Genomic DNA, 26,022 nt, shown 5'->3' on the forward strand with positions numbered 1-26,022 from the left:
CATAAGTGGCCCATCTTTGGCATCTTTTGAGCAACAACATTAAGAAGAGATGAGATAAGTTAACAACAACAAATGAGTAGACAAAAGAAGCCAATAGCACTCAATTATATTGTGATTCTTGTGTATGTAGGTCAGAATATATGTTATCATTAAATAGTAGAATCATTAGAGAAAAGTTCAACGTTGATTAATTTAGAGGATAATATTGGTTAAGGAGAACGAATAGAATCTATATTATTTTGTTCGCAAACCCCTTTTTGATTGCCCACTAATAACAAGTCTAGTTACGACATTATCACAACCACAATTTCATAAATCATTATTAAAACATCAATGCCATTTAACTTCTCTCTATCGCCTACGCAATGAAGCTCCAAAATCTTGTAACATGACTTTTTCACAACAAAATACCACAAGAATCAGAATCTGACAGCGATCTATTGGTAAGTTCAGCAATCAGAATCTGACAGCGATCTATTGGTAAGTTCAGCAATTATCTTTCGACATTTTTGTCAAAACAAAATCTTAAAATACACTGATTTAATTTAGAACGAAAAAAGTATTGAATCGCAATTTGTAAGTCAACAGTGGACACCTACCCATTACCTGGTTATCATAACCTAAGACAATCAAACTGATTAAGATTTGATGAAACGTCACAATCAAGTCTAAATTATTAAAATCGTATGAGCACTGGAGAAAAGATGACTTATAAAGTACAATATTCATCAACATGTCTTCGTCAAGCAATCTCCTGATCTATTTTCTGTATTAGTTGTCACATTAATTTGACGCTAGTTTTCCCTGTCGATCGTTGCTTTGGTTTCGATTTATTAGTGTGCAAATCTTATATAACATGAACGTTTAATTAAAAAGATATAATATCTACCGAAAGATTCCAACATCGATCATTTAAACACGATTTATAAATTATAACTACACACAACAGAGAAAACAAAATTTTAACACGGATTATGATTTTCTTTATAAATATATATATAACAAACAACTATGATTTTACTCGAACGTAGCCATACACCGTGCAACATCTGAAATTTGGAGATATCATATCCAATATTTTGCAGAAGTTGAGATTTAATCCTAGGAAGTAGTATCTAATTACAACGTAATACATTATTATTCAATCATTAATGATAAAGTAATTTCTAGTTACTAATCTATTGTAAGAAATGAGCACAAAGATGCGTACTTATCTTTTTCGTGAAAACAAAGGAATTTGCTGTAATGGCGTTTCTGAATGCATATATCTTTCTTTTTTGACGTCAATAATATAAATATATAATGACTATTTCCCTTCTCAACTACTCAACGTCGATTTCAATTACTTACTTTGCTTTATTTATTTGTATAATCTATACGTATTTTATTTTCACACCTAACTTTGTTTTCGATATTACATTATTGTTAGCCTACATAATTTGGATGCTTAAAGTTGTCCGTGACAAAAATCAATACTAGGAAGATAGTGTAATTTGACAAAATTCAAATATAGATGAGATGATGAGGATAGAAAACAAGAGTACTATATATATTTGCAAATTTATCTAAATTATATAAGAGATTAGCCATTTTTTGCTGACTTTGTTTTTCTCTCTAGTATCCTGTTAAAATATTTATAGGGATGTAAATAAAATAAAATGGTGTAACCAAACCAAAGTATAGATAGATTGGAATTCTTTCAAGTTCTAACGCAGAAGTACTATAAATGACAATTATATCCTTACCTTCATCTTCATCTTCATCGACTTGTCACTGTTCCAACCCCACCGAGAAGGCCACTCCCGTAAAATCGCCATTAAATTCTCTCTTTTTGCCATTTCCTTCTTCTCTGCTCACAAAAAGCTCAACAATTGAAATAAAAACCCAACTAGATTTTCTTTAAATTCTTCTTCTATCATTAGTTTCCCTCTTCGTGATTCATTATGTGTTCTCTTCTAAACCACTGAGAAAGAAGAACCTAATCCACGAAATGGGTGAAGCATCAGTGAAGGAATCAATATCTTCTTTAATCTCACTATCACACTCAATCAAATCCTTCACCGTGAAATGGCAATTGATACGAACCAAGCTCGAAGAACTCTACTCTGGAATCACTTCCGTCGAGAATCTAAATTCGGACTTCGACCCATCTCTCTCCACCTTGATTAACGCCATTCTAGATTCTCTCCAAGAATCTCACGATCTTGCTTCACGATGCTTGAATGTCTCCTTTAGCGGGAAGCTCTTGATGCAGAGTGATTTAGATGTTATGTCTGGGAAATTTGATCGCCATGTGAGGAATCTTTCTCGGATTTACTCTTCTGAGATTCTCAGACATGGGTTCGCGATTGTTGTCTCGAAGCCTAGTGATAAAGCTTGTAGAGATGATATGAGGTTTTACGTTAGGGATTTGTTGACAAGAATGAAGATTGGTGATGTGGAGATGAAGAAGCAAGCTTTGGTTAAGTTGAATGAATCTATGGAAGAAGATGATAGGTATATGAAGATTGTTGTCGAAACCAGCGACATGGTTAATGTTTTGATTGAGTTTTTGGATTCTGAGATTGGGATTCAAGAGGAGGCTTGTAAAGCTTTGTTTTTGATATCTGGGTTTGATTCGTATAAGCCTGTTTTGATTAGATCTTGCGTGGTTGGTCCTTTGGTTAGGGTGTTGGAAAACGGGAACGTTGTTGGTAGAGAAGCGTCTGCAAGGTGTTTGATGAAATTAACTGAGAATTCTGAGAATGCTTGGTCTGTCTCTGCTCATGGAGGAGTGGCTGCTTTGTTAAAGATTTGTTCTTGTGGTGAATTTGGTGGTGAATTGATTGCTAGCTCGTGTGGAGTGTTGAGAAATCTAGTTGGTGTTGAAGAAATCAAGAGGTATATGATTGAAGAAGACATGGTTTCTACTTTTATCAAGCTTATAGGATCCAGAGATGAGATTGTTCAGGTTAATTCTATTGATCTTTTGTCAAGTATGTGTTGTAGAGATGAAGAAAGCCGTGAGATTTTGGTTAGAGGAGGAGGAATCCAAGAGCTTGTGCTTGTATCAGATCCTAATACGTTCTCCTCTTCGAAATCTAAGGAAATGGCATTGAGGGCAATTCATAACTTGTGTTTTGGGTCAGTGAGTTACTTGAATGCATTGTTGAGTAGCCGTTTCTTAGATCATTTGTTGTATTTGCTAAGAAATGGGGAGACTTCTGTTCAAGAATCCGCGTTAAAGGTTACATCCAGGCTTTGTAGTTTACCAGCGGATGTTAAGAGGATAATGGGCGATGCGGGTTTTATCCCCGAGCTAGTTAGGTTCCTCGATGCTAAATCTTTACGCGTCCGGGAAATGGCAAGCGAGGCGCTGTATTACTTGATCTCGGTTCCAAAGAACAGGAAGAAGTTCCTGCAGGAAGATTGTAACATCAGCTACATTCTTCAGTTGCTAGATCAGGAAGAAAGGATGAATGAGAGAAGTGATTTGGGTAACACGAAGTCCTTGATTTTGATATTGATATCGTTAACGAGCTGCAACAGCGCGAGACGAAAGATTTCGGCTTCTGGGTACTTGAAAATCATAGAGAAACTAGCTGAAAGAGAAGATTCAGATGCTAAGAAACTTGTGAAGAAGCTATCTAGGAACAGATTCCACACCATACTTGGTGGTATTTGGCATTCCTAAAAGAAAACGTTTTTTTCCTTCTCTTTTTATAATTTTTTTTTTTACATGTGAAGTTTTTGAGTGTATATTTATTTACAGGTGTTTTTATTTGTAGTTCTCTTCTGGTAATCTCCAAAAGTTAACTTAAAGAGTACAGCTTTACTACAAAAATATAATTTAAGTGATAATACAGATTCTTGAGATTCTTCTTAGAAACTGCAGTGACTTTTATTTAGGAGTTTATTGATCAAATAAAACATTCTTTAACTTGACTCCCTCACACCTTTTTGTCTGTAAATTTTTTGACAAGTTAGTCACGCAACTTTTTCTTAGATTCAAAATAGGGATTTGTTTAGGGGAAAAATGAAACTAAATTTTGGGATTAGCAAATATCTAAAGGGGTGTGTTTGGAAGTATATAGAAATGGCAAAGCACATGGGTTACGTATGGAACGGAACAAAACCCTTAAGAGATAAACAAAAAGCATTAAGATATGAATTGTCTCTCTCATATACCACAACTCAGTTCTATGGAGAGACAAAAGAGGTATATGAGAAAGTGATGGGATCAAATAAGTGGGTCTTCATTTATTTCTTTAATAATTCATGTATAAAATTTGCTAATTGGATGTATTTAAAAACTTTTTAAGACATTTGTTATTCAAAGCAACGTACCTTCAAGGTGGTGTTGGAGTAAAGAATTGGGAGGCATGTGCGTTGGGTTGGGCAATTTTTGAAAAAGGATATCTATAACATCTGACCATAATAGAACCATAAATTAGTTCTCTCTTCTCACCACTTTTTTACTTTTACTGTATATGTCAAAAAATATCATTTAATCCTTATGTATCTCTCTTTCTCTTTCATATATCTCTTTCCTTTTTCTCTTTTGTTTCTACGACAACCTTTAAAACCATAGATATTCAACAAAAAATTAAAATGGTTTCGGAAAAAAATTGAGAGAAAGCCAAAGCTGGCCGAAGAAGCAAGTTGGTGAGTTGTGTGGTTGACTTGTAACAATGGTGGTTTTAATTCGACGATTACAAAAATCAAGGGAAAAGAATAGATTTTGTCGGTGGAAAACGACCATTGTTTTAATCGTCATGATTCAAGCCGTGTTTAAAAATGATAATTGTCGATTTGATTTTGTGACAGAGAGAACCGGTCGATTGTGTTGTTCCCGACTTCGATTCCATGAAGGTTGAGACCAAGAGACAATGGTGGTTTCAAATCCCGGTGGTAATTTCGAAACTCGGCGGAATTGTGGAATGAATAATTTGTTAGCTGGGTTTTGATGAGGTTTATTGAGCAAAAGAGGGGAATTGGCATCATTGGCAGCAACGACCATTGCCTCATTTTTCTGGGTTCGATTTGGTTATATGGATAAAAATTTAATTAGCAACACATACAAAAATGCTAACATATAAGTTAACGTGATAACTAAATTATCATTATAAATAAGTATGCTAATATAAAATTTATCGGTAATAATTATATTATTAGAATAAATAAACATGTTATTATATTAGTTAGTTGATACTAATCATATAGTCAATTATTTAACACGATAAAGTTGAGCATACGTCGTGTAAGTTACATGTTAATATAAATATTATCTATATATCAAATATTTTACCATGTTCATACAAATATTATTCACATATTTAATATGTTAGCACATTATCATTCTATATTAACATATAATTTGTAACTTATCGCGATACTAAATTATTTAGCATGTGTCATCCGCATATTAGCGTATCGAAATGAACAGTATCGCCTACATATTAACCTTTATTTTAATCAGTGGTATTTTTGTAATTAATCCAAAAACGAAGGATATTTTTGGTTTACATTTTCTTTCTCTTTCTTACTTACCTAATTTTCAAATAACCATGGATTTAAATCTAATTTTTTGGTCAATTGTGGTTTTAAATTAATATAGCCCATTGAAAAAGCATTTCCTTGCATTTATTTGGCTAAGGACCGCTTCATAACTTCAGAGAAACGATAAGATACCACCTTCTTTTTTTTTTTACGTCAAGATTCATCCCTCTTTTCTCTGTATTTTCATTATATTATATGTCCCCCATCCATGAATACATATTTTCAGTCCCTCAATCCAAAGCCTTTGGGAATTAGAAATTCTGATTAGACAAAACTTTCATCTGCTAAATCTAAAGATTTTGAGTCCTTTTTCTACGAGTGAATGCATGCGCGTTTCAAGGTGTGATGAATTTTCATTGTTAATCTTCTAGTAAACATTTATATCGACTATCGAAGGATCATAGTTTTGAATGATACAAAACTGAATTGCTAATGAACAATTTTCTACTAATAATCTTAGCTTAGCAATAATAAGCCAATAATAATTAATAGAATCACTTCTAGATCGATCTTGATATCAGCACACATTCATTTCATTTCATGGATGTGTTTAGCCTCTTGTAGAGGTTGGGCCTAAGCCTTCTTTTTCTTTTGGGTAATTTACTTCTTGCAACATATTGGATTTAGATTTTCGACTCATGACTAAAATTACATATTCTATTTACGAAACTGTGCTGAATTTAGACCGAAAATGTGAAACACCTTGAATCCTATTTTATGTCGACATATTAAAAAAAAAAAACTAGCATCGGTTTCTGCAAAATAACCGTACTATTAATCCCGGTAATAAACAAATTTCATAGTAAAAAAATTCATGCAAGATTTAAACAAACATATGAAGCATTCATGCGGAAGTCCAAACAACCAACCACATAGCAGACTTAAGTTTATTATAACACACTAACAAAGAAACTATAAATTTTTCTGTCCTACACTTTCTTTTGTCCTTAATTAAAGGCTAATAATTGTTTAGTAGATCGAATATTCAATTATCAATTTGTGTGTGAAGCTTAGTACTATGAGTTTGGTGACAATAACTAATCAAGTCGTAACGAAAATTTATAGTTAATTTATTTATTTTTTGTTGATATAAAAATATTTTTTAGATTTTTGTTTCTCTATGCAAAAAAAAAGTCAACGGACGGAGAGACCAGCAAAGCCTTGGTGTAAAATTGCTTTGGTGTCGCCATTAGTTTCAGCCGTTCGGCACGCATGAACATGATTCGTCCGTCAACGCTCTTAAATTTTAATTGCGATATAATTCTATTATTATCGACACAAACAATTACAAAGTAAAGTATGTTTCAATGAATGTCAATAAGAGTTTGAATATTCTATGAAAATTCAATCATGCATGACTATACATAATTAATATTATAAATGACACGAATATTCATTTTCTTTATAGATTTCAAAGATTGATCCAATCTTTGATTATGGAACTGATTATGGAACACTCGATTACCAAAATAAGAAGAAGAAGTATAAGCTATACTTATGTTATTCTTTGCATTCAAAAGTCTATCGAATCATTCTAAAGGATGCATGTAATAGCTAAAAAGAAACAAAAAGATTCGTTTTATCAGCGGCATTGAAACTTCTTTTGCTCTATCTATCTTTTGTTGAAATATATATTTTGCATTCGTCATAGTCAAAATCAAAGAAAATTTCAATTTGGGACATTTTTTTTTTTTTTTAATTTGGGACATTTTGTCTGTTTCACATATTTAGAACAATAACTATCTATGGTACCAAGCCAACATTTTAGATACATTGTGTACGCATACATACACTTGAGTTAAATCGTTCGTTTATATAATATGAAAGTCTATATCGTAAGTCCGTACGTATACTTTATTTTGTACATCAAATTGGTCTTTGTATAAGAGATTAGAGACTTATCTTCTTCGGTTTGTTTTGTATAGGGAGATTGGTTGGCCCTTGATTTGGTGCGAGTGTAGAAGAGAGCTTCGCTGCAAAATAAATTTAAATGAGAAAAGTCATGCGTCGCCTCTTCATACTTAAACATTGATAGATATGAGATATCTATAGATCTATTTTAAATTCGAAATAGTAGGACTTTTTAACGATACATAATATTTTGGACTCTTACGAAAAAAACAAAAGTATTATTAAATTTCATTGGTAGGCACTATATATAAAATTTATAACGGCGATAAAATGTCACAACATGATATAAGTGGACTTAAGTTAACTTGGTGATATCTTAGGAGATGCATAGTCAGTCCAAATTAGCAATCTTTGAACAAGTTTCTGGCGACCCTTTGCATTCTTGAATAGTTTATATGCCAACGTTCCACACTAGAGGGATGATCATTAGTTAGGTGGGTGGGGGTTTAGCTTAAGACTTCTTGCCTCTTTTTTTTTTTCTTTTTTTGCCATTGAAGAATTCATACAAAAAAGTGTGTTTATTTTGTGAGTTAAAAACTGTGAATGAATTAGACCGAAAAAACATCAATTGATCGGTTAGTTAATAATTTGGTCTGATTTTGGTTCAATAGTAACTAATCGATTTAAAACAATATTATTTCTAGATAATTAACAAATGGTTTATCTGGAACAAGAAACAAACTTATTCTTTAAAATGACCAACACGGCAACACAAGTCGAAAACCGATTTCATTTATACTTTTGATTTTTCCCAACATTTAGAGAACAAAGAAGAATAATATGTAAACCCTAATTTAACAACCATGGTAAACTTTTTCTTCAAAAAAAAAAAAAAAAAAAAAAAAACAACCATGGTAAACATTTATCAATATGAATACATGATAACATGATGTAATAATGTATCGTGTTTGTGGTTTCGATTTGAATTCATAAGTGACTAGAAATACTAATCACTCGTAAACAAGAGTAGACTTCTAACCGAACCAACCAAATGTAAGCAAAAAAAACTCTAGTACTTTAAAAATCAAACTAACCAAATTCCACTAAAACCAACGTTAAACCGGAATGTCAACTATTTTAGCGCGTGAAGTCAAGCAGAAATGGGACACACACAAGTCTTGGAGTAAACCTTCAGCGGAAATGGCTTTTGTCAAACCAAACTAAACACAATGGGCGCCACAGTGACCACCTTTAGTTGACCTTGACTTTTTTTTTTTTAATCCTTCTTCTTTTTCTTTTTCTTTTTTCTCCTCCTAAAACCTTTAATTGGTTTTTAGAATTCGATTGCTTTCTTTCTGAATTATTTCTTCTTCATCGTCTAAGTTTCTTCCTGACTAATTTTCTTCGAGCATTTAATATAGTATTCATCGAACATTACTACATAAGAAATTTTCAAATGATCATATTAAGAACCCTATAATGAATGACATAACATTGTTGTCAGAAATTAATTTTCTGTATGGTACATATGGACCATCTGATACCAGGCAGTACCAGGTGAATAATTTAAACAAATTATTATTATTTTTTATTTCTTTCTCAAAAAGAGTTAATTATTTCGGCTGTGACAAATAAAGATGATTTCTTTGCCATTTTAACTTAATAAACGCTAGTGTATTTTAAACCTACTATATATATATATATATATTATATTATAACACTAGTTCATGAGATATCTGTATTTTTGCTTATTTTCATTTCTAAAAATCGTCAAACGCCAATAATTCGAATATTCCATTCCATAAATTTGTCTTCACGTTAGACGAGGAGAGTTTGAATAAAATATGCGCTGAAACATGATTTAATTCATTTGCATGGATTTTTTTGGTTTTGATAAAATTTGGTGCTGGATTTTTTTTGTTGAAATTTATCTTCATCTTTTTTTCCTTTGAGAAAACCACGGGACCATCTTTTTCCCCACTTATGTTTTACAAAATTAGTTTCTATCCTTTATCTTATTCGTGCAAAATATCCTATATTTTCTTTAGGAAATATATAGAAACTAACCATGAAAAGGAAAAGAATTAAGAGAATAGCTATGAGCTATAGTATTTTGTCGGGTGAGTATATAAAATTACTTAAATATCCTTTTCTCTCATCTTCTACCTCTCAATTCTCTCTCATCCAAAAACAGAGTTTGTGGTCGTTTTTGCCAGAATAACTCTGACTCAATCTATAATCCGAAGTCTCGCTAAAAAGACTTTTCCAAAAGCTGGAGATCCTTCTCTCTCCCGTCAATATCTTTCCCTCTCCCGTCAAACTCTCTCCCCATTGACAGGTTCTTCCTATTTCTCTAAATGCTGGAGATACTTCTCTCTCCTTTCAATCTCTTTCCCTCATACCGGAACTATAGGTTAAACATATTTCAGTTTCTCCTCAGACACTCCACAGCCGCAGATTCATTTTTTGTGAGTTTTTTTCCCAAACTTCATGTAATGTTTTTCGATGCAGCGGTATCTTTGTTTTCAATATGCTATTTTTTTTTGCCATGTAAATTGTTAATATGTCATGCTTTTTTCTTTTTTGACATGTTATTCCTTTCAAAAACACATTAAATATTTACAAATTTCAAAGTTTTTCGTTCGGAGGATACGCTTTTTAATTTGATTCATGCAATTTCTTAAAATCACCATGTAAATTTCCAATATGTCATGTTTTATTTTATGTCGACATGCTATTCCTTTAAAAACACATTAAATATTTATAGATTTCAAGGTTTTTCGTTCGAATGATACGTTTTTTTAATTTGATTCATGCAATTTCTTAAAACCACCATGATTTGTTTATCTTTTCCTTGATTTTCATTTGTCGGCTCTTCTCCATTATCATCTCCTCTATAACCACCTCTTTCACAGAAACCACCACCACTGTATCCACCTTATGACGACCACAGCTACAAGATCCATAATCTTCATTATGCTTTTTGCATCCCACCAACGCCATCTAAGCCTCGCCGAACACCGGATCTCACGCCAAAACTATGTATCATTTCACGTTGGATCTCAAGCCAAAATCTTAATCGAAAAAATCTCGTCGATATAAGTTTCATATTAAATGGTGCATCTTGTAAAATCTATGGTTTTACAAGGTTAATTGGTCTTTTCTCTACCCCTACCCCACCACAAAAAGAGTTATTTTCTTAAGTTTTCTAACATATGGTTACTTTGTTAATTCTTTTTTGGTCAAAGACTACTTACTAATATTACCCTTTTCTTTATATAAAAAGATCTTGTCTTTATCAACTTTTACTACGACGTTTATCATTTTAAAATCCACCCCAAAATGTCATATTCGTCCCTTTGTCATTGGCTTTTATATCACTGTTATAGCAATTAGTATATTTCATTTTACACAGATTTCTCAGAAGTTTGACAATTACTCCCTCCGTTTCGGTTTAGTTGTCGTTTTAGGATTTAAATTTTGTTTAATAATAGTTGTCGTTTTAGGTTTTCAATGCAAATGTTTGGTGAAAATTTCAGTTTTATCCCTACTGTTTTAATGTTTTGGCCAATGATTTTTTTTATAAAATATATTAATAAAGAGTAAAACAGAAAATTTAATACCTTTCTTAATTTGTGTGAAAAAACCTTAAACGACAACTAAAACGAAACAGAGAGAATATGTTATTTTGGAATTTCGCCAGTGAGTTTGAAATTATGAAAGTCCCAATTGGTAGTGTTAAAAATGTGGGAGGTGTACAGGGGTAATTTAGGAAGCTTGGGTTATGAATGCAAATCTTAGTTCAGAATTCAGAAGTACCGCGAATCTGGGAAAAGAACAAGCCCAGCTTTTTAGAATTACCTTTAACCCCCTTTAATTTAAAACAATTTCTTTATTCTCCTTTACCTTTTTTTTAACCAATTTTTGCCTCTTTCTCTTTACTCTGCCCCTATTAAGCAATTCACTAAAAGCAAAAAATTATATGGAAACCAAATTAACATCAAGTAAGATTGAAGAAAGAAAAGGAGTATTTTAAAATTGCGTACATATGAATCTATCCTAATACCACGGACTTGTATATGTGAACAATAACAATACTTTCAAAATCAAAAAAGAGTATATGGATAAGCATTCCACGTAACTAACAGTGCATTGTTATGTTGTTTCTAGATAAACAAAATCTTTGCGTGGTTGAAATTGAAAAATAAATCTTTATATCTGTAAAGAAAAATTTGAAGTCACGTTATAAGAAAAAACCATGCTGCATCCCATGAAACAAATTAATTCCAAGAACATTATCCAAAACGAATTTAATGTTATCCAAATAGATCAAGAAAATTAGTTGGACCGTCTAATGAAATGCGATCCTTGCTGATTAGCACATGACGTGTTCATTTAATTTTGCCACCATTCCACCGACCTCTACTCTTCTTTTTTTTAGTAAAATTTTATGTTATGATATCTTGTGATACACAATTTATTAACGTTATGGTTATTTTGAAGTTTTTGCTTTTATAAAAGGAAAATTGATAGTGAATATTTCCATGATATTTGGCGTATGAACTGATATTAGTCAAATTATGGGTACAAAGTACAGTAGAAAGTTTAGAGTACTATGTTTTGGATTTGTTAATAAATTGGACATGAATGGTTCGATGTTATATTACTCGCATTCTAACTATCTTTATCATAAACAAGTCTTCTGATAACTTTTTGTTAGTCTTTTCATACCTAATTAGAGGATGGAAGAAACAGTAATGAGTTACATTATCCCGAAAACAAAATCTTGAAAAACGAACGAAGATAATTTGGACATTTACTCGTTATGTGTGTGGAAATGGATACTTGGATAGAGTCGTTGTGCCATCTAGTGCGTCTTCAAGTCAACGAATTATATTTGATTTACACTAATGCGTACATCGGCGACAATTTTATTCACACACTACTAACACCTCTGGTGACCACTTTTTCCTTTCTCTGGATTGATGTGTTAAGTTTGGTTGGATTTCATTTATTCAGAATTTTATTATTGTTTGATAAAATAAAATTAAATAAAAACCAGATTAAAACTAACGTACTAAAGATATATATCACTTATTTTTTCAGATGTTCACATTTTTTAATCATTTATAAAACAGAATAAAACTAATGTGGTGATGAATGGTATATCACTTATCTTTTCATTTAAAACCAGACATACGTACAAAAATCCACCGGCTCTTAAAGTCAATATCATGATGCAGTTAATAAATGTTCACATAACGGGTAACCAAGTGGCTCAAAATTATGTGACAACGTCGCATACTTAATTTATCTTATGATGTGGATAATTAGTAAAGCATTATTTGTAAGAAAATTATTATTATGGATTCACAGCTAAGAAAATACGAAAAGACAGCTCAACACTTTTCCACTTCTATCTCCACTGTCTATATAACTCTGATAACTAATCTCTCCATCTAATATCTCTTCTCAATTTCGCTTCCACTCTCCTTTTGTTTGCTAAAACACATCCCAAACAAAAAAAGAGGGTCTAAAAAGGATCCTAAAAACTTTACGGGTCCTATTTAGAATAAAAGAAATGCCTGCCGGTGGATTCGTCGTCGGAGATGGCCAAAACGCTTATCCCGGCAAACTCACTCCCTTTGTTCTCTTCACTTGCGTTGTAGCTGCCATGGGCGGTCTCATCTTCGGATACGATATCGGAATCTCCGGTAAAACTCTCTCTATTTTCAGATTTTACATTTCCACCCCAAAAGTATCTATGTAGTCATCAACACCCCCCAATTCAGAAATTATGATTGTCTTTTTGATACGAAAACATTAGATAGACCGCCCCATACTTTTACTTAGTCATGATGACACACAAGGCTCAGACAGAGTTACAGAATCACCAACAGTATTATAAGTTTTGAAATTTTACAAAATCGGCCCATATGTTTCTATAGAGTCATGAAAACCCCACATCCATGTCTGATCAATTTTCTTGGAGATTTCTGTTAATGAATTTAATAAATTACAGGTGGTGTGACGTCGATGCCGTCTTTCCTTAAGCGATTCTTCCCGTCGGTGTACCGGAAACAACAAGAGGACGCGTCAACAAACCAGTACTGTCAGTACGATAGCGCGACGCTTACGATGTTCACTTCGTCTCTATATCTAGCGGCGCTAATATCGTCGCTGGTGGCTTCCACTGTGACAAGAAAGTTCGGACGGAGGCTCTCGATGCTCTTCGGCGGCATACTCTTCTGCGCCGGAGCTCTCATCAATGGTTTCGCTAAACATGTGTGGATGCTCATCGTCGGTCGTATCTTGCTTGGTTTCGGTATCGGTTTCGCTAATCAGGTCCGTCATTAAACACCATAATTTTAATTACGATGGTTTAGTTTATAAATAAACATAAATGTGTTTCTATCAAAATTGATCTTTTATAAGTAGAAAAGAAAACTAACAAAAATAAAATTATGTTTTCAATACTATAGAAGTTATTAATGTATTGGAACTTATATTTATAACCGTTATAAATGTGCCTTGGTTTTGAAAAAAAGTTATGGACCAAGCCAACTACTTTCATTGAACATAATCATAAAATAGTTAGGTCAAGTTGACTTTAATAATCAATTTTGCTTTTCTACGACGACGATCATTATATTCCACGTTATGTTATATGATAATATAATTATTGAATTTGTTATTGATTTGTTTTTCTGCTAGTATCCACAATTCCACATGGTCTGTTCATTAGACTGTGATGATGTCTCTTTCTCTCCATATCCATTGTTCTAATTTTATCTTTTTGACTTCAATCCATTGCTTTAATTAAAGATATATATCGTTTTTGACGTCATATCGTATATAAACTTCCATGTTCCATCACTCATTGATGCGGATCTTTAGTTTAGAAAAAGGTCATTTTCGGATCGTATTGAGTTATAACCTAATGACGTAATTGACCCTGTTTATATTCCACATTTACGTCCATAGCCTTACTTGATCCTAAATAATCAGAATCTTCACTTCACTTATAACTGTATCTACTTAAATAATCAGAGCCTAAAAAGTCAGATTTGGACACGTATCTACTTAGAACTGCTAGTTACGTAACTAACCCTAGTCAATCTCTCTATTTACAGGCTGTGCCACTCTACCTCTCTGAGATGGCTCCGTACAAATACAGAGGAGCTTTAAACATTGGTTTCCAGCTCTCAATCACAATCGGAATCCTCGTCGCCGAAGTACTCAACTACTTCTTCGCCAAGATCAAAGGCGGTTGGGGATGGCGGCTCAGTCTCGGAGGCGCGGTGGTTCCCGCCTTGATCATAACCATCGGCTCCCTCGTCCTCCCTGACACTCCCAATTCAATGATCGAACGTGGCCAACACGAAGAGGCCAAAACCAAGCTCAGACGAATCCGTGGTGTAGATGACGTCAGCCAAGAGTTTGACGACTTAGTCGCCGCTAGTAAAGAGTCGCAGTCGATAGAGCACCCGTGGAGAAACCTCCTCCGCCGTAAATACCGACCACATCTCACGATGGCCGTTATGATTCCGTTCTTTCAGCAGCTAACCGGAATCAATGTGATTATGTTTTACGCTCCGGTTTTGTTCAACACCATTGGTTTCACGACCGATGCTTCTCTCATGTCCGCTGTGGTCACTGGCTCGGTTAACGTCGCCGCTACGCTTGTTTCTATCTACGGTGTTGACAGATGGGGACGTCGGTTTCTCTTTCTTGAAGGTGGTACACAAATGCTTATATGCCAGGTAAGGAACAATTACTACTATATTTATCTCTTAGATCTATTATAAACATATACTAATCAAAATGTGTTGGTTCACTTTCTTGTGTGATTGTAGGCTGTGGTTGCAGCGTGCATAGGGGCCAAGTTCGGGGTAGACGGGACTCCTGGTGAGCTACCAAAGTGGTATGCTATAGTGGTTGTAACGTTTATTTGCATCTATGTGGCGGGTTTTGCGTGGTCATGGGGCCCACTAGGGTGGTTAGTACCGAGTGAAATCTTCCCGTTGGAGATAAGGTCCGCGGCGCAGAGTATCACGGTGTCAGTGAACATGATCTTCACGTTCATTATAGCGCAAATCTTCTTGACGATGCTCTGCCATTTGAAGTTTGGGTTATTCCTCGTGTTCGCCTTCTTTGTGGTGGTGATGTCGATCTTTGTATACATATTCTTGCCGGAGACCAAGGGGATTCCGATAGAGGAGATGGGTCAAGTGTGGAGGTCACATTGGTATTGGTCAAGGTTTGTGGAGGATGGTGAGTATGGGAATGCGCTTGAGATGGGTAAGAGCAGTAACCAAGCTGGAACTAAGCATGTTTGATTTATCATTGTTTTTTTTAAGAGTTTTAAGGAAGAAAAAAAGATTTGTAATTTCTAATTTCGTAAAGGAAAAAGGTGTAGTAGCCTAGATATATTGGTGTTTATATAATTCAATATCCCATGGCGAAATTATGCGTACGATTCTTCTTTAATTCTCTGTTATTGTTATACTCTTTACTTAAACCTTTTGATTCTTCCTTGGCAACATTGTACTTAAAAGTTACTCCAATGAACCATCAATAGCAAAAAAGCCAAGAAGCTGAAAACAGCAAAAAAAAGCTATAAGAGAAAAAAAAAATTGTTTGAAGTACAATGGTTCATTGGTGTTAAGAAAAGAAAGACAAATAAGTTTCATTAAGCAGAGAATAAACTTTGCAAGTAATAAACAGGACCGACGGGTTCTCTAGGTTTGTAGAATAATCTATAAGATTTGCTATGGAGATTATATATCACCACTGGATCCAAAAAATCACGACCCTGAAGCAATAACCATTTCTTCTCCCTTACAGCGATTGGTAATAGCGCGAATTCCGGTTTCCTAAACCAAGGAAAAGTTTTGGTGAGATCTATCGAACACATTTTCTTCCATGTATTGCTGCCACCCGAAGAATCGAACGACCATATTACTTGCATGGGCCAGTTTTTCAAAGATACGCACAAGCGGTCGTTGAGGATGCAAATGGTTTGGTTGCAAGGGTTTGATAGGTGGCCAAAGGGAGCTTTACATAGGACTTGAAAAGTTTCGGTGTGAACATCGAAAGATAAAACCTTGGTTTCTTTGCACTCGGTGAGCCAATAAAGAGATCCATCTAAATACACGGGTCTATTATAAGCACTTATCCGATAAGGAGAAGCAGGGAAAACGTACCTCCAAGCGTTGGTACTAAAATCGAAAAGCTCACAAGTGGTAACGTTGTCTAGTCCGTACTCGGATGAACTATATAACCAAACCGCCTTGTATATGCCCCTGAATTTGTCCCTACCGAGTCCAAGCTTAAAACTTATGAATTTAAAATATAACCTGTTGTACCTCTCGATGACCAACTGCTGATAGCCGGAAAGAGGAAAACTTCGATGCCATTTAGTGGCGGGATTCATCACGAAACTCGGTGCATAGACACAGTAGAAACATACTAGACCGTCACAATGACCATAGCAGAACATGCTACCCGAAAAAGGGAACCTAACCTTAGAAGCTGTTGCTAAACTGAACATAACTGTTCGTGCATGTCCGCTCAGACCAGCATCACCTTTTTCACAGAGGGACATCAAAAGAACATCTGGACCTAGAGCTTGCCTACTACAGATCAAGTTTCCTTCTTGGAACCGTTGGGACTCGATTGTCGATTTCCAGTTCTTGGATACAGACTTGAATCTCAGCAGAGGTTTCACAGGAAGTCTCTGGAGGATGAGCTCTACAAGATCGTGTGGTAAGAATTCCAGACTCAAGCAAAGTCTTTTCTTTGTTTGGTTTTCACGGGAGCGATGTCTCTTCAACATTGTCTTGGCTCCTACTTGATCAACAGACGACTGAGGCTTTAGAGCAACAACAATGGTAGAATCCTTAAAAGGATCCTTAAACATTTTTTAATCATAAATTATGGCAATTTTAAAATTAAGAGTTTGTGATGAATCCTTAAAATTTTCTTTGTCCAATGGTAGAGTCCTTAAGTGGGTTTCTTAAAAAAAATTTTGAAAAATTATAAACATTTTTATTTGGTAAAACTTAATAATTATTACAATTTCCTAAAAAAATTAAACATACAAGGCATAAAACATATAAAAAATACAAAAAAAAATGAATGAAGCATTCATAATGTAGCTAAGAAAACGAAAGAAAATGTCAGCTTCAACATGTTCCTCGGTACATTCATTGATATGATTGATAGAAACACAACAACATGTTGAAAACGAAAGGTACAAATAGGCATTACCTCACGCCAAAGGATGATCCTTAGGAAGAAAGCTACCAGTGGTTTTTCCATACACTTCACAGGTAGAAAAGTGAATGAGACGCTTGTTGTTCTCAGAACAGTATTTAACCTAACAAAACCAACACATTAAACCAATCAATTTCAACTAATAATGAAGCACAAAACAACGGACGAAGTAAGAAGAAAACACATACAACTGGACGCGCATCAATGAAATTGTTGTAGATTGTTTCAAGAGGAAGTGTATTGTAATCAGCTGGAGTACAGATCACAGCAAGATGTATAGTCTGCAAACTCCAAAAACAAACATCAGAATTACATCACCGATCTCAACACATCGCGAAATTAAGCAGATAATCAAAATGCAAATTATCTGAATTCCGATAACGAATCATCAGATCTGAGACTACAATCATCACAATCACACCATCATTGCTAATTTTTTAACCATAAACAACGAAGAACAAGAGATAAAGAAGCAAAATCGATAAGAAGAAGCATTTTACCAGATCCGCCATCTTAATAAGACCTTCAAGCCTTGAATCATGCTTAATATTGATACGATGAAACTGGATCCGACCACTCCATTCAACGGTATCAGGTTCAAGCAAGTGTTTGATCTTCTCGTTGTAAACATCAAGCGCAAGTACCTTTTGAGGCGTCTCCATCATCAATTTTTCACAGAGATGTGAACCGATGAAACCTCCGGCTCCGATCATGCATATTGTGATCGAGAGTCTACACCGTGTTCTCCGATTGAAACACTTCGACGATGATGATCGAGAGTCTACACCGTGTTCTTCGTTTCACAGCCATTGGAGATTAGAAGAGAAGAGCGTGAGAGAGAAATCGCAAATGAAGAGGAGAAAAATAATTAGAAAGTTGACACGTATGGACCTCTTGCAGACCAAAAAAACTCTAAACTAAGGTACGTTTCTTATCTTTATTTACATTTTTCATTTAATTTGGGCCTTTTTTTTAAGGATTCTGAGCTAAGATTCTCTCTAGACCCCTCCATTGGGCTTGCTCTTAGATCTTATATAATAAACACGAGCTGAGCATCCGAGTCTAGCTAGCTATCATTGTGATTTAATTCTTATATTAGAAAAATAATCAAAACCAAAAATCTTAAACTAAATAGTAAATACTAGAGATTTTGTCAAATCAAATCACAACGACAAAAGATAACAATAATAATAACAGTGAGTATACCTCGTCAAATAATCGCATCAAATCCTTCCTCCTCAGGGCTTTTTACCAATCCTCGGGAAACGATGCGGTTCTTAAAGGCGGAGGAGAGAGACAGAGAAAATCATCGGAAACTCAGACCAAGTTAAGTTACTTGCACCACTTTTTATCATTGCGTCTTCTTTTATACTCTTCTTTGTTTTTTTCTTTCTTGGGCTTTGATTTTCATTTGGACTTGGAGTCCATAACCTTTTCTCGAAAGTTGCCCATATATTCAGCCAAATCTTGCTGAATAATTTATATTATTTTTTCAACATAAATACAGCAAGTTTTTTTTAAATTGATGTCAAAAAAAAAAAAAATCTTTATACATTAGGGGAAATCTAAAAAATGAAAATGTTAAATTACAATGGTTCATGTGTAAAAAGAATGAGAGAAGCATTAATTTGACAGAGCAGAGAATAAACTTTGGAAATAATAAACAGAACCCATGGGTTTGGTGGATTTGAAGAGTAAATCATAAGATTTGGTATGGAGATCATGAATCACCAGTGGATCAAAGTAATCACGACTTTGAAGCAATAACTTATTTTTCTCCAGAATTGCTATTGGCGACAGCGGAAACTTGGGTTCGCCAAACCAAGAAAATGTTTTGGTGAGAGATCTATTGAACACATTTTCTTCCAAGTCTTGTGGCCTCCTGAAGAATCTAATGACCATATGACTTGGGCGGGCCAGTTTTTCTCGGAAACGCACAAGTGGTTATCAAGGATGCACATGGTGACGTTGCAAGGGTCACGTAGATGGGAAAAGGGAGCCTTAGAGATGACTTGAAAAGTTTCCTTGTGAAGATCAAAATATAATAACTTGGTTTCTTCACAATCGGTAAACCAATAAAGTGAACCATCTAAATACACGGGAGTGTGGTAAGCAAGAATCCGATAAGGAGAAGCTGGGAGAACGTACCTCCAAGCGTTAGTGCTAAAATCGAAAACTTCACAAGTGGTAACGTTGTCGAGGCCAAACTTGGATGAGTTATATAACCAAACCGGTTTGTATGTGCCCGTGAATTTGTCTTTACCGAATCCAAGCTCAGGATATGAGAAGCCAACAGTTAGTTCCTTTGTTATACTTGTCAATGAGGAGCTGTTGAATGTTGGAAAGAGGAAACCTTTGACTCCATCCAGTGGCGGGATTCACCACGACACTCGGTACTTCAAAACAGTAGATGCATAGTAGACCGTCACAACTACCATGGCAGATCATGCTGCCTGAAGCGGGGAACCTGACCGTACGAACTATGGACGACCCGAACTGCACAATTCTTCGAGCATCAGTATTCAGACCATCATCCCCAAAACAGGTGAGGTACACGAAAAGAACATCAGGACCTCGGGATTGCATACGACGGATCAACTGTCGTTCCTGGAAACACCGAGACGCAATAGTCGATTTCCACTTGTTGGATACAGACTTGAACCTCCGCAGAGACTCCACAGGAAGTCTCTCGAGGATGAGCTCTACAACATCGTCTGGTAGCAATTCCACAACACTGGACCGATGTCTTTTCAACATTGTCCAATTGATCAACAGACGACTGAGGCTTTTAAGATATATACACACACGAGCTGCGCAACCGACTCTAAGCAATAAAAAAAATGGGAAAACTTCCATTAAGGAAAAAAGTAAATTTCGAAACTTATTTCTTATTTTTATGAATAATTCAATCGAAAATCTCAACAAATATACACACATAATTGTAACTATACCATTCCCATTATTTGTCAATAGTATTATTTTAATTTCGTTTGAAGCCAAATACATTTGAACAGTATCTGGAATTGGTTTTGATTCATGGAGATTCTTGTTTGTTTTCATCATCAGAGCACATATCCTTGTGATCAATAGACTTAAGAGACACAGAATCCTCGTCACTCGTATCCGAAACAAAAATAGGTTGTTTTGGCTTTGGAAGATCCATTGTTGACGTCAGCATTGACACAACTTGTTTGATGTTTGGTCTGTCCATTGCTTGGTGTTGAACACAGAGCAAGCCTATCTGAACACATCTCATCACTGCTTCAATTGAATCTGAATCATCAATGTCTTGATCCAGTAGATCCACTCCTCCGGTTTCGCTCCATGATTCCCATGCCTGTTACAATGATCCAAAAAATATAAGAATTCATTTTGATTGGAATCAACTCTTTACGTGTGTTTCTCTTCTTACATATGCAACAAGGTTTTTTTCCTCTTTGCCATGGCTAAAGCTCGATATCTCTTTCCCGCTGATGATTTCCAGCATCAAAACCCCAAAGCTATAAATGTCAGATTTCTCAGAGTATGTCCCTGTCCACGCATATTCAGGAGACATGTATCCCCTGTTCGAAGGTGATTTTATAGAATGTGAGACTTTGATTCCAGCATGTGACAATAAGGAGAAGAAGAGGAGTGGTTCTTACAAAGTTCCAAATACTCTGCCAGTGTTGTCTTGATTTTGAGTTCCTTGAAACATCCTAGCCAACCCAAAATCTGATATTTTGGGATTCATCTTCTCGTCCAAGAGAATGTTGCTGGCCTTTAGATCGCGATGTACAACTCTGAGGAATGAGTCGCGATGGAGATAGAGAAGTCCACGAGCAATACCTTGAATGATATTGAATCTCTTAGGCCAATCAATCTCCAGCTTCTTCTTCAAATCTAGAGATTATCACAGATCTGAAACTGATCAGCATGTTAGCCATAGAAGGAAATTGGCAAAAGCAGAGGTAGATATGCAAAGTAAGGACTGACCGAAGAGAAAAGTGTCAAGGCTTTTGTTGACCATAAACTCATAAATCAATAGCTTCTCTTCTCCTTCAATACAATATCCTAAAAGCCGAACCAAGTTTCTGTGTTGTAGTTTTGAGATGAGTTTTAATTCGTTCATGAATTCCTCTGTGCCCTCTCCAGAGCTGTTAGAAAGACGTTTTATAGCTATTTCTTTCCCATCTTTTAGCTTTCCCTGTAAGCAGAAAGAGTTGCAGAGAGAGTCATAAAGAGAACAAGAAAGACAACAGCAGAAAAGAGCAAAAAAAGAGAGGGCATCATATATTATCTTTTACCTTATAAACTGTTCCAAATCCACCTTGACCGAGTTTATTTGACACGCTGAAATTATCAGTCGCTGCTTGTATGGTATGCATCTCAAAGAAATTTGAACCTGAGACATCTTGTGATTTCAAACCATTCTTCCAAGAATCTTCTGAAATATCCATGGCTACACGAGCTTCACCTACGAGTTAAATGGATCCACCCATGTGTTAGTACATAATTTTCTAGCATTTTAGGATCATGCCAGAGCTCAAAATTGATGGAGCTTCAAGCATGAAAGATCTGGTAGCTAAAAGGCCAATAAGATCAATAATGAATACACAACAAACGAGAAACATAGAGAGTGAGCTTTTAATCTTTTTTTTGGAGTCTCACCGTTTTGTTTCACTCTGTATCTCCAACACCCAAATGCAGCAAGCACCAAGATAAAAAACACACAAAGGCTAATAGCGCTAACAGCGATGATCTTGATTCGCTTGCCTCTAGCTGGGAGAACCACCAAGAAACTTAACTGTAAGTCATATTGTTATTGAACAAACCGTAAACAAAAATGTAAAAAGTAAAGTCTTTAAGCCCTACCTAACTCAGAACGTGCAAGACGGATGGAAAGAAACTCTCCTTCTTCACTAAACTGAACCGTGTCCAATAGCTCCTGGTTCCACACCAAGCATCCAATTTTATTAATATAGGCAAAGGCCAAGCAAGAACAGTTGCGGAGACATCCTTTATGGCATTGTTCTGCATCACCAAAGCTTGTTAATTCGTAAGAATCTGGAGGCTTAATATTGGCAACACGGTAAAATCCGTCTGTTGTGTCTTTGCCTTGTGTTGTTGACGCAGAATTTCCCTGACATGATGATAATTCTGTTCGTCTCACACACCCACGAGTCCAGTTTCCATTATTCCACTCATCATCTGACTTTGGCACAAACCCTCTCAAGCATTTGCAGGTTGGAGCACTAATGGACCTCATACACAAACCATAAGGTCCACATGTACCGTAGAGATCACATGAGCTTAGAGGACCTTCAAAATGCTTAATCCACCCGGTGGTGCCACCATTACTACGGTGAATATCCAATGATCCATCAGACGTTAGCTTGATGTAAGACACATCAAAATTTCTTAATGCACAAAAAGTCAAAATTCCTGTGCCATTCACCACATCTTGGACCATAGTTAATGGATTTACATATGTTTTATCCATTTCCGGTATCCCACTGAACCTTGTGTCCACCCATGGCCCGCTTCTCCAATAAGGTGATGACCCTTTCCATACAAGTCCTTGAGGGGGTACCTGTGGCGTAAGCTCTGCTACAAATTCACCAGGAGATGGATCTGTGTTAGTCTTCCAAGAAGTCAACACACGCCTGGTGTTGTTAAGAGTACTGTACATAAGCGATGAGAGAGGAAGCATAGTATCACCAGGATGCTCGAAACTTTCCCATAGATATTTCCCAGTAACATTATCTATGAGGACAAGATTTCCGGAGTTTAAAAGCTCAGCACGACATTCATTAAATGTAAGAACTTCTCTTCCAGATGACCACACAATGTCTTGTTTCTCATCAAGCAAGATAAGGCTCCCATTGCTGCTGATGGTGAGATTCGCCGTGAGGCTCGTTACCGATTTTTCTCTATTAGCTACCCAAACATACACTCGAGGAGTGACTCTCTTGAACCAGATTCCAACGTAGTGATGATTTTGAGAGCTGTTAGGACTGAAGAAACCTAGCTCAAAGGATTCATTAGGAGAGCTGAGAGTTTGTCTTATCGACAAAGGACTCGATGTGGTTATAGCTGCATAGCAATAACTTGAAAACAAGGTTAACAAAATCAAGCAAGGAAAGTAAAAAACACTCATCTTTCCTTTCTATGTGTCTGCAAGAGATCTTCGTTGAGAGATTCAATGTAATGAATAAAATAAAGTTTCTTCAGACGAATATGAAACCTAAAGATGTTCTGATATTCAAACAAGTTATCTTGACCAAGCAATCTTATTGGCATCTTTTTACATTCAAACATCCTAAATTGACTAAAGAAGACACACACGCTTATAATATTAAACCAAACATATCACATCACTTGACTTTCGCAATTTTCATAATCCTTGGTGCATGAATTCATCAAAAATCAAAAGATCTTATTGTCATTACACGGAATAAAGTACAATACTTTGAATATCTCAACTGAAAGAAACAAATATTCACAATTCCTGAACAAGGTCAACGGACAAACAATGCCACAAAATCGTTGCAATTCACCTAATTGCTACGAAATTATTTAGTTTATTTGCCGTTGAATGTCTGGCCGTAGCTAGTCATGATCATATAATCAGTTTAAATTCAATGATAAACAACGTAACCAGTTAACTACACGTCTACCAATCATATGAATACAACAACGCAGAGAATGTTTGACTGAATAGAAGATTGAACAAGATTTTCAGTTTGCTGTTTTTAATAGCCAATCAAGAGACTTTTTGTGTGTACCTGGTTTCTTGAATGACTAGTGTTTATTTGGTAAGTTGCAGAACCAAAACGAGGACATATATCGGACAAAGACTTGTCGCTCAGGCATTTCAACAAACACCTTCAGCGCGTTTCTTGTCCAGGAAAAATCAAAACCTTCCAAAGCCATTGCAATACCGTACAAAACTACAGAATCACAACAAGACACCGACTTTGATTTTGAGATCTGAGGTTCCATAAATTAGCTATGATCTGCTCTACTTTGATGCAAAGTTTAAGCAACTTTGAGCTCCGACGAGTGCAGACATACGACGAACCGAACCAAACCACATTCATTAAATCTGTAAGAGGACCAAATTCAGTGAACCTGATCAGTAAAGATGATTCCCAAATTTTGTGACTTGCCTAAACCGAACGAACCAGAATTTCTTACAAGTTGATATGTTTTAATTAACTTTTTAATAAATGTATACTAATAAATATTTAATTCAATGTACGATAAATAGATTTACATAAATCAAAATCAGTTATGTAATTTATTTTTAATAGAAAATAAATACAATTAGAGAAATCCATAAAAAAAAAAAAAAATCCGTAAATAGTTACGTTTTCTTATGTGTGTCTCTTCACCGTGACATTTTTTTTTTTTTTTTCTGTTTTTTTTTTTCCATTTTAAAATTTTATAATTTAAATATTTGATGATTATGATCCGTTTTTCTTTGTCTATAATAAAAGATAAGCATCTCTCTACTATGATTGTAGAATACAAAACTAACATATATTAAAACCCTTAATCCCAAGAACAATTTGCATACAAGCTAATTGTGATGAAAGCTAAACTAGATGTAAGCAAAGTAAAATTATTATTCATTTTTACACCTATCAACAACATTAATTATATGGGGATGTATATAGATTATATGTGTACACAACATATTATGACAATCGATTTTTGTACAAAGCGATGTTGTTCCATAGTCTATGTTTGGCTCTTTTGTCTGTATATGTTGTAACAAAAAATCATCTCTTAATACAATACCAATTGAAAAAATAAATAATAATAATAATTCATATACAGATGATTGTTTGGTATTATATTAAATTTTGATACAATTAAATCTCTAACACGCATAATCTTCATTTTCTGGTCTAACGATGCATCTGATTTAGGGTTATGATATATATTCTTCGTGTTAAGGATTTAATTTGTATCAAAATTCTTCAACTTTGTATCTTTGATTTAGAATTCAGTATCTAGTAATAGAGTTATCTTATCTGATTTACTGTATTGACCATTGGGAATGACTTACCATCTTTAACTGCTTTATTTGCAATGGTTTCACTCATTCGTGAATTCAAATTTGGAAACTATGAAATCTTGAAGAACATCACAATTGATTGAGAGAGAACCTTCTTACTGAGTGGATGCTTCAAATGTGGATGTGTATGAATGATATGCGCTTACAACATATTATGACAATCGATTTTCGTACAAATTATGTCTATTGTTTATAAATTTTCACTTACTTTTTATTAGAATTTAATTTGTCTCTCGGAATCACATCTTTCTCTCGTATGTAGATCCAAAATCTTCTTGTTTAGTATTCCA

The 26,022-nt window shown here is 34.9% G+C and overlaps 4 protein-coding genes and 1 pseudogene across 10 annotated transcripts; 2 read left to right on the top strand and 3 right to left on the bottom strand.

The window, feature by feature from the left end:
* Nucleotides 1–1,769: 1,769 nt before the first annotated feature.
* LOC9325922 (vacuolar protein 8) lies at nt 1,770–3,848 on the top strand. The gene has a single exon (XM_002889812.2). The coding sequence runs from the start codon at nt 1,991–1,993 to the stop codon at nt 3,671–3,673; it is 1,683 nt and encodes a 560-aa protein (XP_002889858.1). The 5' UTR covers nt 1,770–1,990; the 3' UTR covers nt 3,674–3,848.
* Nucleotides 3,849–12,846: 8,998 nt separating this feature from the next.
* On the top strand, nt 12,847–15,910 carry LOC9325923 (sugar transport protein 1). Its single transcript, XM_002889813.2, has 4 exons — nt 12,847–13,103; nt 13,412–13,734; nt 14,523–15,152; nt 15,246–15,910. The coding sequence occupies exons 1-4, from the start codon at nt 12,971–12,973 to the stop codon at nt 15,726–15,728; spliced, it is 1,569 nt and encodes a 522-aa protein (XP_002889859.1). The 5' UTR covers nt 12,847–12,970; the 3' UTR covers nt 15,729–15,910.
* A 77-nt stretch (nt 15,911–15,987) lies between these two features.
* LOC9328691 (UDP-D-apiose/UDP-D-xylose synthase 2) lies at nt 15,988–19,034 on the bottom strand. 6 transcript variants are annotated; one of them, XM_002892583.2, is made up of 5 exons: nt 18,874–19,020; nt 18,168–18,460; nt 17,856–17,948; nt 17,662–17,770; nt 17,158–17,238 (listed from the first exon to the last, which is right to left on the bottom strand). In XM_002892583.2, the coding sequence occupies exons 2-4, from the start codon at nt 18,378–18,380 to the stop codon at nt 17,663–17,665; spliced, it is 414 nt and encodes a 137-aa protein (XP_002892629.1). In that variant the 5' UTR covers nt 18,381–18,460; nt 18,874–19,020; the 3' UTR covers nt 17,158–17,238; nt 17,662. The 6 variants fall into 6 exon arrangements, with proteins under 6 accessions (XP_020869549.1, XP_020869550.1, XP_020869551.1 ...); XM_021013893.1 differs by lacking the exon at nt 17,158–17,238 and having other exon boundaries at nt 17,515–17,770; XM_021013894.1 differs by lacking the exons at nt 17,158–17,238; nt 18,874–19,020 and having other exon boundaries at nt 17,515–17,770; nt 18,168–18,218; nt 18,266–18,349.
* Nucleotides 19,035–19,354: 320 nt separating this feature from the next.
* Nucleotides 19,355–20,694, bottom strand: LOC9328692 (annotated as a pseudogene).
* Nucleotides 20,601–24,821, bottom strand: LOC9328693 (G-type lectin S-receptor-like serine/threonine-protein kinase At1g61360). Of its 2 annotated transcripts, XM_021013889.1 has the most exons (8): nt 23,368–24,821; nt 22,522–23,253; nt 22,318–22,428; nt 21,954–22,123; nt 21,643–21,853; nt 21,312–21,549; nt 21,080–21,230; nt 20,601–21,004 (listed from the first exon to the last, which is right to left on the bottom strand). In XM_021013889.1, the coding sequence occupies exons 1-8, from the start codon at nt 23,804–23,806 to the stop codon at nt 20,702–20,704; spliced, it is 2,355 nt and encodes a 784-aa protein (XP_020869548.1). In that variant the 5' UTR covers nt 23,807–24,821; the 3' UTR covers nt 20,601–20,701. The 2 variants fall into 2 exon arrangements, with proteins under 2 accessions (XP_020869548.1, XP_002892631.1); XM_002892585.2 differs by having other exon boundaries at nt 22,522–24,821.
* Between the last annotated feature and the right edge of the window lie 1,201 nt (nt 24,822–26,022).

The sequence above is a fragment of the Arabidopsis lyrata genome, assembly GCF_000004255.2.
Source record: "Arabidopsis lyrata subsp. lyrata unplaced genomic scaffold ARALYscaffold_1, whole genome shotgun sequence".
In the NCBI taxonomy this organism is placed as follows: Eukaryota; Viridiplantae; Streptophyta; class Magnoliopsida; order Brassicales; family Brassicaceae; genus Arabidopsis; species Arabidopsis lyrata.

Coding starts and splice junctions, on each gene's coding strand:
- LOC9325922 (XM_002889812.2), top strand. CDS start 1,991: ATGGGTGAAGCATCAGTGAAGGAATCAATATCTTCTTTAATCTCACTA.
- LOC9325923 (XM_002889813.2), top strand. CDS start 12,971: ATGCCTGCCGGTGGATTCGTCGTCGGAGATGGCCAAAACGCTTATCCC. Junction 13,735..14,522: donor GTATCGGTTTCGCTAATCAG/GTCCGTCATTAA, acceptor CTCTATTTACAG/GCTGTGCCACTCTACCTCTC. Junction 15,153..15,245: donor CACAAATGCTTATATGCCAG/GTAAGGAACAAT, acceptor GTGTGATTGTAG/GCTGTGGTTGCAGCGTGCAT.
- LOC9328691 (XM_021013891.1), bottom strand. CDS start 17,227: ATGTTGAAGAGACATCGCTCCCGTGAAAACCAAACAAAGAAAAGACTT.
- LOC9328693 (XM_002892585.2), bottom strand. CDS start 23,806: ATGAGTGTTTTTTACTTTCCTTGCTTGATTTTGTTAACCTTGTTTTCA. Junction 22,124..22,317: donor ATACAGAGTGAAACAAAACG/GTGAGACTCCAA, acceptor TTTAACTCGTAG/GTGAAGCTCGTGTAGCCATG. Junction 21,231..21,311: donor GGCAGAGTATTTGGAACTTT/GTAAGAACCACT, acceptor ACCTTCGAACAG/GGGATACATGTCTCCTGAAT.